Below are 13,334 nucleotides of genomic sequence, written 5' to 3' on the forward strand. Positions count from 1 at the left end.
ATGGATCTTCGGTGTTGCGCCACGTTTGGCGCAGAGAGGTCTTCCTCTTACAGACAGCAGTCCAGGTGAGGCGTCCAGAGCACCTTGTCAGCCAGCCCCACAGCAGTACACTTGCAGTGCATTTTGGGTGCGCGGGGACAGCACCATTGTAGGCTTGCTGGGAGGGAAGGGGGCCAGGAAGGCAGTGGGAGCCATTGACGATGGATTTTCAGTGTTGCGCCACGTTTGGAGCAGAGGGGTCTTCCTCTTACGGACGGCAGTCCAAGTGAGGAGTTCAGAGCACCTTGTCAGCCAGCCAAACCGCAGTACTCTTGCATTTTGAACATGTCCTTGCAGAGGAACTTAAGTATCTCAAGTTCAAAATGGTGCTCAATCCTCGGTCCTTTTTGGGAATCATAAAGTAAGGGGAGTACCAGCACCTGTTCCTCTCCTTCACAGGTACTGGTTCTAGGGGGAGGAAGGATAGCTCTAAGGCAACCCGTTTGTCTTGGAAGGTAGCGCAACAAGTTTGAATCCCGATACCGCTCTTAGAAACCACTTGTTGGTATTAAGCACATTATAAATGAAAAATTATAATTATAGCACCTTTCTGTAGAAGAGTGGAAATCTTCCACAAGGAGGAACGGATCTGGAATTTTGTGGCAGTGGCACCCCGGATGGATGATCCGGAGGCATTCTTAAAAATAAGCAGCAGTAACCCTGGGCTACTGTTTGCAAGGCCCAAGCATCAGAAGTAATGTCCCACCATTCTTCCAGATGCAGAGTGAGTCTGCATCCCACCACAGTCCTGTGGAACAAGGCCTCAGTGGTTTTGAGACAGCTGAAGCAGTGGCTGAGGTTAAAGTATCAGTTGCTTGGGCGCCTCTTCCTCATCCACTACAAGGGAATTTTCGCTGGCCACTGACTGGATAGCCCTCTCGCTCTTCCAAATGAGGAATAATAGCTATAAAGGACCTACCCCTCGAAGCCTGTGCTGTGGGGTGAGAAGGTTGAGTCGGTCTGATAGGGACACTGAGTGAATTGGCTGTAGCTTTATAGGTCTGATTTCTCAAGGCTCCAACCTTGCTGCTAAACTATTGAGTGGCATCAAAGGGCATGCTGAGAAATCTGGACTACAGATCTGGATACAAGCCAGACTTCCTCAACCACACAAACCTGTGCATCACTGTTTTCGCCGCCATGGCTGCGCTAACAATATTGGCAGAGCCCAAACCTGACTGGAGAGAATCGAACATAGCGTCTTTTCCATCTTTCACAATGTTCATGAATCCTTCCATCTCCACTCCTTCAGGGATATGCTCAGCTGACAAAGAAATACAGTCCCACAGGTGCGGGTACATTTTGCTAGAGCGCAAGTCGCATTGATAGACTTTAAAGCCATACTGCTGGCTGAAAAACATCTTTAGCAAGTGCGTCAAAATGCTTGTCCTCCCCGTCTGGAGGTATGGTAGGGTAAGCTGCATGTCTTGATGTAGAGGACTGTACCACAAGGCTTTCCGGGCTAGGGTGCCTCTAAAGCTATTATCAATGCTTGAGGGTCTGTATTTTTGGTCCGATTTCTACTGACGGCAAGGTTTTTTATCAGGGGACTCCCAGTTAGCCTCGACCCTTTTTTGGAGAGCCAAATGAAACAGTAAAACAGGGTCTTTTTGCGGACCATTGTCCAGAATGTCCATCAGGTCATCCTGCTTATAGGCTGAAGCTGGTCTCCATCAACCCAGGTATTCAGTTATCCTATCATGAGTTGTCTGTATGACGCATCAGCGTGCTCAAACTTGCTAAACTAAATTTCAGTGGAATTGTCCAAGCCACTTATACAAGTCTTGTATCCTTGACTCCTCAGATACTAATGCTTCAGGAATATTGGGTGTCCCGTATTCAAGGTCAAAGGGCAGAGTATCCTGGTCTGAGTGTTCATGTTCCTCGAATATAGAGGCAAGGGACTCATTTTTTTTTGATAAGGGTTTCAAAGATTTCTCGATTTCCTTCAAGGGTGTCGAAGGCTTCAACACTTGACGTCAGCAGCACGGGCCGCGACAGACTCGACCCACTACTCAGTGTTGAGGGTTGTGGGCTGAGCCTCTTCTGAGGCCTCTCGGTGGGTCTGTGGTTTTTCACCCAGGCTTGAGGGCACGGACGTTTTAGCATTTTTCATCTCCTTATCGGCCTTGGTAAGCACAACAGGGTTGTGGCTCTTCATCTTCTCCTTCAATGGGCCGGGTCCGCCTTCACGAATATATTCAACTTTTGAAGCCTGAAAGCCTCCCATTCAGCTTTCGGAACTGACTTACCTGGGCAGGCTACTCTGCGTTCAGGCAGGGAGTTGGAGGACGGGGACTATGACATTGTTTCTTGCCTTTTTCAATGACAAAGAGGAATGGCGAAAACGGCTTTGAGAACGTGAACGTTTTTTGGAATGTTTTCTCAGTGGCGACTCACTCCTCGATTCGTTCGACACGAACGTATCTTGCAAGGTGTTGTGGAAGGGGATTTCTGAGGAGGGCCTACCTGCAGCGAGCTTCCCATTTTGTTCCTGGAGCGCCTTCCCTGTCATGGATTGAAAGGATCCACAGTCAACCGTCCTGTGTTCGGTGCCAAGGCACCGCAAACAAATGCGGTGAGGGTCAGTAATGGACATTTTCCACCCAGAGTAGATGCATTTTTTGAACCCAGTCTTCGGGGTAGAGGAAGGAGCAAGTTACTTACCTATAAATATTGTTCTCCAGCATGCGTCTGGCATGGATTCACATGCTCATGAATATTACCTGTCAAGCAGGAAATCCTCAATTTTTTTTTTCTTTTTTAAAAACCGTTTCACTGTCACAAACTGTCTTTCTCCTCTAAACCAATCACTGTACTCTGGGTCATACTGCCCCCAGCCAAGGACTGCCCTCTCCCTAAGCCCCATCTCTGGCAGCCATCTTCAGATTTGGTAAGCACGTACAGTGACCGTATGACCAAGAAGAGCCGCAGAGGGGCAGGAGGGAGGCTTCACATGTGAATGTGCAGGAGAACAATAGTTAGAGATAAGTAATTTGTTCCTTCTCCAGCATGGGGTCTGGCATGGATTCACATGCTCATGAATAAAGAAAACATAAAAGTACAACATTACACAACCATGGGACATGGCAAGGCTCAACAGAAGCAATTACTCTTACCTATGGAACAGGCTCACCTTCAAGCGTACAGGTTGCGAAGCACTGATGGACCTACACTGGACTCCTCTCTGCAATCCCTGTCGACGCAGTAGAATCTTGTGAAGGTGTGCGTGGACCTCCAAATAGCAGCCCTGCAGATGTCCAGCAGGGGCACACCAGACATGTGCATGCCATGTAGAACCTCACAGCACGAGCAATGTCCAGCGATTGCAAAGACCCCCTCAGTCGGTGACTAAGGTTTCAGAAAGAACATAGGCAACACCCAAGGCTCGTTGAGGTGGAATTCCGACATAACCTTTGGCATGAAGGAGGGGTGCGTCCGTAGCACCACCCTTGATTTGTTTAAAATCAGATATGGCTGTTTGCAGTATAGGGCCTGGATCTCACCCATCCTCCTGGCAGAGGCGATTGCCACGAGGGAATCAGTTTTCCATGAGAGGAATTTGAGGGGCCTGATGCATAGGCTCGAAGGGGGCCCCCACATGAGTCTCATCAGCACCACATTGAGTTCCCACGCCGGGGCAGGAGCCTTCACTGGCGGGAAAGATTGAAACAGTCCTTTGAGGAACTCCTTGGTGAGCCGATGGGACCAAAGAGAAGATCGTCCTAAAGAACTGGTGTAGCAGGAGATAGCCAACAGATGCACCTTGATAGAGGCGTGCGCTAGCCCTGCCTTGGCCAAGGACAACAAGTATTGAAGAATCAGCGGGGGCCGTGACCCTCAGAGGGTTGTCTTCTGTGAACAGCACCACGTAGCGAAACGCTTCTACTTGCGCAAATAGCACTTAAGAGTCGATGATGCTTTGGCCTTGGCAAGGACCTCCCTGCAGTGTGCTGGCAACTCGTATCTTCCGAACTCTACGGCTGCAGGAGCCAAGCCTTCAGGTTCAATGATCCCGAGTCGTGATGCAGGATTGCGCCTCCTTCTCTGGTGAGCAAATCCGCGACCACCGGCAGCTTGTCCAGAAGTAACGTTGACAGCCGAGAAGGTCCGGTTACCAAATCTGCCTCGGTCATGCTGGGGCGAGGAGTATCATCCTGCATCGGCACTGTTTGAGTTGAGTTGATGACTGGCAGCAGGAGAGGCTAAGGAGGGAACATGTATAGGAACAGGACAACCCCCCCCCGACCCCTAACGGGAAGGAGAATGCATCCCCCATGCTCCTCGGCTGGTGGAACCTGCTGGTGAATTTATGGCATTTGGAGTTCGCCACCGTCGCAAACAGATCGATCTGGGGGTCTGCCCCACTTGAGGAAGATGCGGTCCACCTGATCCTGTCGAAGTTCCCACTGGTGGCAGGAGTGCATCTCTGCTGAGGGAGTCGGCGATGGTGTGCTTGACTCCCGCCAGGTGCAAGGCATGAGGAACATCTCTTGGTCGACGGCCCAGTGCCACAACTCCTGCGCCTCTCTTGAGAGCGATGCGGGTTGGGTGCCTCGCTGCTTCCTGATGTAGAACATCGTGGTGGTGTTGTCCGTGAAGATCCTAACCAGTTTGCCTTTCAGGGATGGAATACCCAGAACACTGCCCGCAGCTCCAGGATATTGATGTAGAGATCCTTCTCCTCCGGCAGCCACAGGCCTCTGGCGTGAGCAGACATCTAGGTTGGGCTCCCCAGCCCTCCAGGGAAGCATCCGTTGTGAACATCTCCTGGTATCGGGGGTTTTAAAAACATGTGTCCCGGGCAATGTTGGAGTGGATGCTCCATCACCTTATCGCCCGACGGAAGTCCACTTGGAGAGGGATCTTGTCTGCGAGCGTCCAGGAACTCTTGAAGAGTTCGCCTCCGTAACCTGCAGAGTCGGATAAGGTAGATACACGACGAAATGCCGAGCAGCGACTAGATGGTCGTCACCGCAGCTGCCTTAAGTGACAACAGCCGTTGCACCTTCCCTAGTATGGCTACTACTCTCTCTCTCCCGAGGGCGATGCCAAGCAGGAGACCGTGTTGAGCTTGGCACCCAGGAACAGTGCATTCTGTGATGTCATCGAGCAGGACTTTGGATAATTGACGGAGAACCCCAGATCCGTCAGCAGCCAGACGGTCCTCTGTGTGTTCGACGGCTACTTCCCTTGACTTGGCCCGGACGACGAGGTACAGGTGAATCCCCTGTAGACGTAGATGGGCTGCCACTGGTGCCAGGCACTTCGTAAACACCCTGGGTGCCGATTTCAAGCCGAAAGGGAGGGCCTTAAATTAGCGTCTTCCCTGCACTATTAAGTTGAGGAACTTCTGATGCTTCCTGTGAATGGGGTGGTATAAGTATGCATCCTCCAGACCCAGCGAGGACAAGAAGTCTCCTTCCTCCAGTTTGTCGAGCATGTGCTGCAATGCGACCATCCTGAATTTTTGGCACTTTAGGTACATGTTGAGAAGCAGTATCTGGACTAGACTTCGGAGTCATCTTGGAACTAGCTCTATAGCCCCCTTTCGTAGCATGGCCCTTACCTCCTGGAGGAGCCGAGGGATGTGCTGCTCCTGCCGGGCCACCGGAGGGATCCGCTGACAATTTTGCTGAAACTCCAGGGTACGTCTGTGGGCAAGAGCGTCCAAGACCCATCTGTCGATGGAGATGATCTTCCACTCGCTGACGAAATCTGCCAACTGGCCTCCCACCGGGATGTATGGGTGGGGGCCAGACATCCTGGCTGGTTCAGTCCTGCTTTGGCGCCCGTGTTCTGCCTTGGGAGCGATGACGGCGCTGGCCACCTCCACTGAAAGCCTTGGAACAGCCTCTGTAGGCCTCCTGGGTCGTGGACTTCGTGGGTTGACGGTATGATGAGGAACCTCCACCAAAGCCCTTTGTCGATCTGTTGGACTTTCTGCCGGAAGCGTGAAAGGACGGCAGTGTTGCTGAAGAGTACCCAGGGCACGAGCCGTCTCTGTCTCAGACTTGATGGCCTGTAAAGACTTGTCAACCGTCTTCCCGAAGAGGTTGTCCCCGAAGGGCATGTCCAGTACCCTCGTTTGATACTCCTGGCGGAAATTGGTGAGCACCTGGATGCGGATTCTGGCACCAAGTATTTTTCTCTAGCCTATCTCGCTTGGCTGGGGCCATGGCCGGATCCTTCATCAGGGCCAGGCCCTCCTCCCAAATCTCATCCAGGAGGAGCACTGCCATGATTGTCTTCCTTTGTGCCTCACGCCTCTGTTAGAGGAAAACGTCCTTTTTGGTCTCGTCGGGCATCGGCTGGAAGAGCGTGAAAACTTTGGCGACCATGGCATGAAACGACTCCACCTCATGCGGTGGTCCCTCAGCTGCGGTGGTCCCTCGGCTGCGGTGGTCCCTCGGCTGCGGTGAGCCAACCGCCGTGACAATGTCGTCCGTCGTTGTCCTGGTCCCTCAGAGGTTGGTGAGGCGGCGCTGGGTGGCGCTTCCTCTTTTTCACCGGAGGTTGATCCGTGGCCACCAGATTCACTGGGACCACCAGTATCAAGGGCATCCTTTTCTGAATTTCTGACACCAACGTGTGTAGGGTCGAGAGGATGTCCAGCGATGCATCCCTTGGAGTTGGGGCAGTAGGCCTACTAGTCCTGGTCAGCATTTCCGCCATCGTCCCTGTCAGCATTTCCACCGTCGGCGTCCCGCACGTTCTTGTGGATCGTGTAAATGGACTCCGGAACTTCCTTGTCCGAGGAAGAATCAGCCGCTTCTCTGAATATGACCTGCTCTGAGGCCTCCTCGCCACCCCCCCCTTTTTTTTGCATCCCGAGGGGTAGGATTTGGACTTAGTGCCGGCATCCTCTTTTCCGGTGTCCCTTGCACAGCCAAGCACCGGGGGAAGGGTCACTCTGGGCACAGCTGGGGCTTCATTGACCGTGTCAGCCCCTTTGGGCTTCGAGAGAGAGGCCGATATAATCTCGATCGTCAGCGATTTTTCATGTGCCGGCTGGGCCTTCTTAGGCAGGTCGGTCACCTTTTCTTGCACGTTAGGCTTCTCTGGCTTCTCCCGCAGCTTAGCCAGGTTGGCCGATTTCCTCTTAGAGGAGCTGGATCGATGGCTGGAGATGGAGGCAAATGGTGAGGTTGATTGCTCCCTGGCCTGGAAACAGACTTGCAGTGCTTGGCCTTGTCTTGGGCCCCCCACGGATGAGGCGCCCTCAAAGGACTTAGAAGCCCACTCCTCGGAACGGCGTGTCCTGGGTGAGGCATGCCCCTGCTTGGGGGACAGGGTAGATGCCTTGGCGCTGACGCACGCTGCCAGTCTACTGTGACGCTCCTTCATGGTTCTCTTGGTGAACCTGAGGCAGATCTAGCAATCTTTGATTCGGTGGTCTGGATGGAGACAGTAGAGGCACAGAAGGTGTTTGTCCTCCTCAAACATGTTCTGCAGTCTGCAGCGGGAACAGAGCTTGAAAAGGGAGCTTCCCTCTTTCTTCTCTTCCGAAATGATCCAGAGTGCGGAGTAGGCCCGATGGCCTTCGGGAACTTTCAATGAAAACTTGACGATCCTTGCCCTTGAAGGGAGTCTAAATTCACCAGCAAACGGATCCCTCGCTTGTCGGCTGATGGAGAGAAAGAGCACACAGGCTCAGTTTGACAAAAATAAGACTTTTTTTCGAAAAAAGCAAGAGAAAACTCAAGGACTCCTAAAACTTGAATGTGCAGTAAAAATCTGAAGATGGCTGCCAGAGGACTTGCTTAGGGAGAGGGCAGTCATTGGCTGGGGGCAGTATGACCCAGAGCTCAGTGATTGCTTTAGAGGAGAAATACAGTTTGTAAGTGAAAGTGAAACTGTTTTCTTTTACTGAGGATTCTCGACCTGACGGGGAATTTTCATGAGCATGTGAATCCATGGCAAACCCCATGCTGGAGAAATGGACATTGTCGACAAACGTCATAGTTTTGACAGAAACAACCGTAGCGATAGCAGAAAAACAGAACTTCTATACTGGGCGCAGTGCATGCTATTTAAACATTCGATGACATCAACCTCAAGAGGGGACAAAGGCCTTCGACTTGATTTCCCTCGATGACAGTGCCCTTTAGTGCAAACATTTTTTCCGAAGCAGCAGACACTGGAAGGAGATATCTTTAAATGAGGAATACGTGCGAGGACACAATCCATTCAAATAAGCTTAATTCAAGGTTAGTAATTTTAACAGTTCAGTCCTATCATACAAACATATTCTTACGTTAGAATAAAGTAGCAGATTCTCACATTTTATATTGTTAAGTTTCATTTTCTGTGGCGCATCTAATAAAAGTACAAAAGATATTTCAGAAAAAACATGGACATTTTTTGGAGACACTGGGCTTCAGATTAAAAGTTGTTGGAACCAATTTTTAGGCCTGGAAATATCTTTTTTCCACATACAAAATTGGTCATTGAAACCCATCCATAAATAACAAGAGCTCTTGAAGATTATCTGAACTCCGTTGGCAGCCACCTTGAGGAATCCTACATGACACGTACCAGAGAGGGACACCATGGTCATTATTCCTCTATTGGAACTTTCTTTTTTAACAAGTTTAGTCATCAATGTGTGCACTTCAGTAGCACATCTATTGGAACTTTCTGATGACACAAGACTAGTCCAACCTTTTCCTCACTAAAACTACAACATACAAACAAATGCTCTTCCACTACATACATTAGAAGTATTTAGCAACCACCCTTTACTAGATCTGACAAGGTTGCATGATCAACAATTTATGTAACTATGCAATGTAACATTTTGCCTGTTAAATAGAACATTGATGTCCATACGGTCTGTCCTTCATGGAAGTACCCGTTTGTGCATCAAAGGTTATTACCAACGATATTTAGAAAATAACAGAAAAGCAATACATACCGAACCAGGCTCAGCTCCAACATCCTCCATGAACACTCTACCAAACAACTCTAAAGATAGACGCCAACGTCCCAGTAACATATCATGAGATATCACCATACCCATAAAACTACAATGAGGTCTGGAAGGAAAGTTAAGAGTTTTAGGTCATCTGACTACTGGCAAACTATTTAATCAGCACATATTTCACATTATTTGTACTCAACCAGGCATGCAAATATCATCAGATTAACAATAGAGACTTGCCCTGGAAAGAATGGTTCCACTGTTGCACACGAAGATTAAACAAAACAAACATAAAAATTACTGTTAGGAAAGATTTCCCTTTAGGCAACTTCCCTCCATATTCTATGTGCCCCCAAACCTTTTGCTTTTGAACCGGTCCTGACTTTTTACAGTTAAGTGAAGCCATCAGCTTCTTTTTTGTTATAGGGAAACTGACCAGTCCTTCCGACCATCAGTAATGGGAGACTGTTTCCCTTTTGACTTTGTACGCTTTGTAACTTTTGAACAATGCATACAGCATCTTACAATGCAGTACAATAAAGATACTTTTGCATCACATCTGGCGGATCCAGTGCTCCAGATAAGATTTTGAGGTGGGAGTATTTTACTCCTCATTTTTAAACTTTTAGAGTAAACGTGATTTGAAGAGTAAAAATGACTTTTCTCCTTTGCAAGAGAGTAAAATGTATGTGACATCCAGCCGACGTGTGCAAAAACTGTATGGGAATTATTACTATGCAGCAGCTTTCTGCGTTGTGACAGAATGCACCTTTCATTAATTCTCTAAGGTCTGGCCATTTGATCTCTCCTGTATATATTTAAATGTTGAAAACACAAAAACCTAGCCAATTACATAGTCAAGCAAGCATGAACTGTATTGTGTGTTTTGAGGTTTGATAGCAGAATTGTCTTTTAATGTTTAATGAAAGTCCTCATTTTCTGGACTTATTACTACCTAATGGTATTGTCAATGTTATGATACAACAGTGCAGAGAAGCAAGGACTCCATGCTGAATTCTACATCTAATCTCATGGTCAAATGGTCATTTATATAGTGCTTTTGGCAAAGCGCTGTACACAGAACAGGTCTATCACAATTATCACCAAACCAAAGTCGGTACCCTTTTAACGACCTTGAAAGGAACATTTCGCAGCTAGTGCTCAACCAGCTGAGCTATCTTATTGGCCAACATCCTTCAGAGATCGGTTAACATAGTATCGACTGAGGTATAATCATCATAATGCCTAGATGTTGGACGAACCATGTATGCAGCGCTACATAAAGTAAAATAAACTTTTATTTGTTTTTTGTGTTTTTTTAACAGTGCTTGCACTTCCAGGAGAGTCAGGTTTTGGATGTTTTAATTATAGTCTTGAAGATTTGAGAGGCTAGAACACCTGTGATTGCTGTAATGACAATCACTCACCCTTGAGCAAAGACTGTGCTGCCACTCACCATTTATAGTAATGTACCCCATTGACTGCAAGGTTGAATAGATGTAACTAGATAGTGGAATGTCATAATTGTACACATTGTTTTTATAATTAGCGTGTAAATTAAATTAGAAGTGTAAAAAGTATCTGCCATAGCTTAATTATGCACACCACACAGGAACGCTGAAAAATACAATTGTGCAATACTGGTTTGCTTTCACGGGGGGAGGGGGGTAGGGGGGTGGGGACGAGCAAACATAATTGGATACAAAATATTAAATCTCAATAGCAACTTTGTTTTCTATCTTATTAATTTTACAATCCTAAAATGCAAGGAAAATTAATATGCACAGTGCCTCTGCAGAAGCTGAATGGAAATAAACCATTCCTTTTATCACAGTGTGCATTTCTTTTTTTGAAAGGCTTCAGAGAAGTACATTCGGTTTCAGAGGTTTTTATCCATGACTTGCAATTACATCCATATTGATAAACATCAAAAGAAGCTTTCTGGTTTCTGTCAAGTAACCTGACCTTTGCACTGCCATCTGATCTAAACTTGTGTGTAAATGTACACAGGAAAATAATAAAGCTGTCGTATTTACAGGATTTTCATGCGTAAAAAGGCCAGATACGCACCTTATCTGGAGGCCTGGGCGGATCAGAAGGATGAAGGCACTGTGATGCCATTTCAGCTGGTTTTATAAAAAAAAATGAAAAGGCCCATCTTACCTACTGCTATGGGGATTACGCCGACTATATAAATAACTAAGGTGCTCGTCAGTCGTGAGGATGTAACCAAAAAAAAAAAGTCTGCTGTCCAAATACAAATACTAACTGACCCTTACACTATTCTGAAACAAAATAAGTCCAGGAGAATGTCTTCCGTCTCCTGGTTATCTTTTTCTTACAGTTCTCTTTTGCTTCAAGGATATTGCTAGTAGGCTATATTTCCATAGTATTGTCAGTACACATTCTTGCAACTCTTTCATATGGTCGTTAGGTTTTCCTTCTTCCTTCAGCATTAATTTCCAGGAATCCCTTGGCGCTCTGTTTTATCCTTTGTCCTAGGCTGGCAATTCTTTAACAGACACTTGTGGGATATATGCTTTCATGACTGTTCGTGTTCTCCCTCTCCTGGGGTGATTTGGCTGGTGGGTAACTCTTCGCTTTTATAGGCTTCAATTCTCTTTACTTCATGGAATTCTCTTTCTTATTGGAGTATTTTCTCCCTCCAATTCACCTTGCTCATCAGCCTTTCAGCACTTGGTATTTTCCCTTCCTCTCAGGGTACTTGTGCCTCAGTTTCAATAGTGTCTTTCAAGCTTAAAGATGTTCTCTCTCATAATATTACAGTTCCACTTCATTAACCTCATATTCCACTTCTCATCGGTTTCACTTTGATGAGTTTTTCCTGATTTGTAACGATCCCCCATTGGCCTCCCTGTTCTCCAGTTACCTTGCTATTTACGGGAGAACGTCTCCGGAGCCTGCTCAGGTCATCTCTGTTCGTTCCTGTTCTGCGGCTTCATGCTTCTGCCAATGTGTCTCTCTGTTGGATCACTTTTGGCTGTCAAGTATCACGGTGTGTAACCAGTTTTCTTGCGGATTCCTCAGGCAAGTGGTTTCAGCGTTGTTATACGGGAGCACTGCCCACCTCTCAGCTTCCCCATGGCTAGGTGTGTCCTCCTCTTATTTCTTCATCCCAGTTAATGGAGATCTCCCCTTTCTTGTCCGTACCAATATACATGATCCTTAGTCAAGTCTCTGAGTTGTATACAGTTCTTCATATTGGGTGATCCCATATATGGCACCACAGGGACTGGATTAGGGAGCTCCTCTTAGGAACAGAGTCCTTGTCCACAAGGGCGTGTCTCTCCCAGTGAGGTCCCACTTGCCTCAACCCCTAGGGAGGTTGATGCAGAGCGGGCTCACCTCCCTAGCCTCAGAGGGGGTATCTCCCCCTAGGGGAGAAGGGACAACTTCACTAGATCCATCAACCACCCTAGTCTCTTACACTTGGGATTTTTGGTAACTTTAATATGCAACTAAAGACAAGCTGGTGGCAGCAATTCTTTTACCATGTTTGTGTTACTTCTAGTTTGCAAGTGGTGTTTATAGCATATGTTTTTTGGCATGATTTTGCCCATATTTTTGTTTGCCCTTCTTCCTTCCTTCTCAGGTCAGAAAATCCCAAATAAGGGACAGGCCCTTGCCCAGGAAAGCTTCTGCTTTTGCAGGCTAGTGATGCCTTTGTGTGCGCTTGGCTGAGGAAAACGTGGGACAGTCTGGTCCCACTCCACATCAGTGATGCCAGAAAGTCAGAGTGAACCCCACAGTGGGCCCTGCATGACCACTGCTGGCTGCTTGAATGGTGCAGATACTTATCATTGGTGGGCTTGGATTTGCTTCCAGCCGGGAGTAGGATAAGAAGAGGACTGCTGCAGCTATTTCTTCAGATCAGCACTGGAGCCAAGTATCCTGTGTAGTCAAGCAGATGACTGAAGATATGTGGACAACTCCCGAAGAGGCCCAGCATCCTTTCCTGTGATTGGCCTGGTGAAGCACTGCTGGACTACCTGATCTATGAAGGCCCTGAGCGATGCTTCAACCCTTGGACTGGTAGGACCAATCAGTCGCTATGCGTTCCTGAGGATCCAGCCGCCCGGAGCTTTCAGAATTGTACCTGGACAACATGGTGGACTGACCTGCTCTCCAGTGGGCTACCTTGGTAGAAATGTCACCATTGCACGTTTGTCGTCGGAACATCAGTGGTCACCAGCTTGTGGCATAAGTCACTGTCCAGGCAGGCATCTTCAGATTTGGTAGCACGTAAAGTTGCAGTAGGACTAAGAGTAGAGCCACAGAGGGGATGGCAGGAGGGTTCACATATGAATCCTTGCCAGACCCATGCTGGGAAACAGTTACAGGTAAGTAACTT

The 13,334-nt window shown here is 47.8% G+C and overlaps 1 protein-coding gene across 9 annotated transcripts in view; it reads right to left on the bottom strand.

The window, feature by feature from the left end:
* UBR5 (ubiquitin protein ligase E3 component n-recognin 5) overlaps positions 1-13,334 on the bottom strand; it is a 2,447,509-nt gene that overhangs the window by 666,827 nt on the left and 1,767,348 nt on the right. For all 9 annotated transcript variants that reach the window (XM_069621460.1, XM_069621458.1, XM_069621459.1 and 6 more), the window contains one exon: positions 8,957-9,077. In XM_069621460.1, the coding sequence (XP_069477561.1) occupies positions 8,957-9,077 (121 nt within the window). The remainder of the gene's footprint in view (positions 1-8,956; positions 9,078-13,334) is intronic.

This window comes from Ambystoma mexicanum, chromosome 5q (assembly GCF_040938575.1).
Source record: "Ambystoma mexicanum isolate Mex_15411 chromosome 5q, UKY_AmexF1_1, whole genome shotgun sequence".
Lineage (NCBI taxonomy): Eukaryota > Metazoa > Chordata > Amphibia > Caudata > Ambystomatidae > Ambystoma > Ambystoma mexicanum.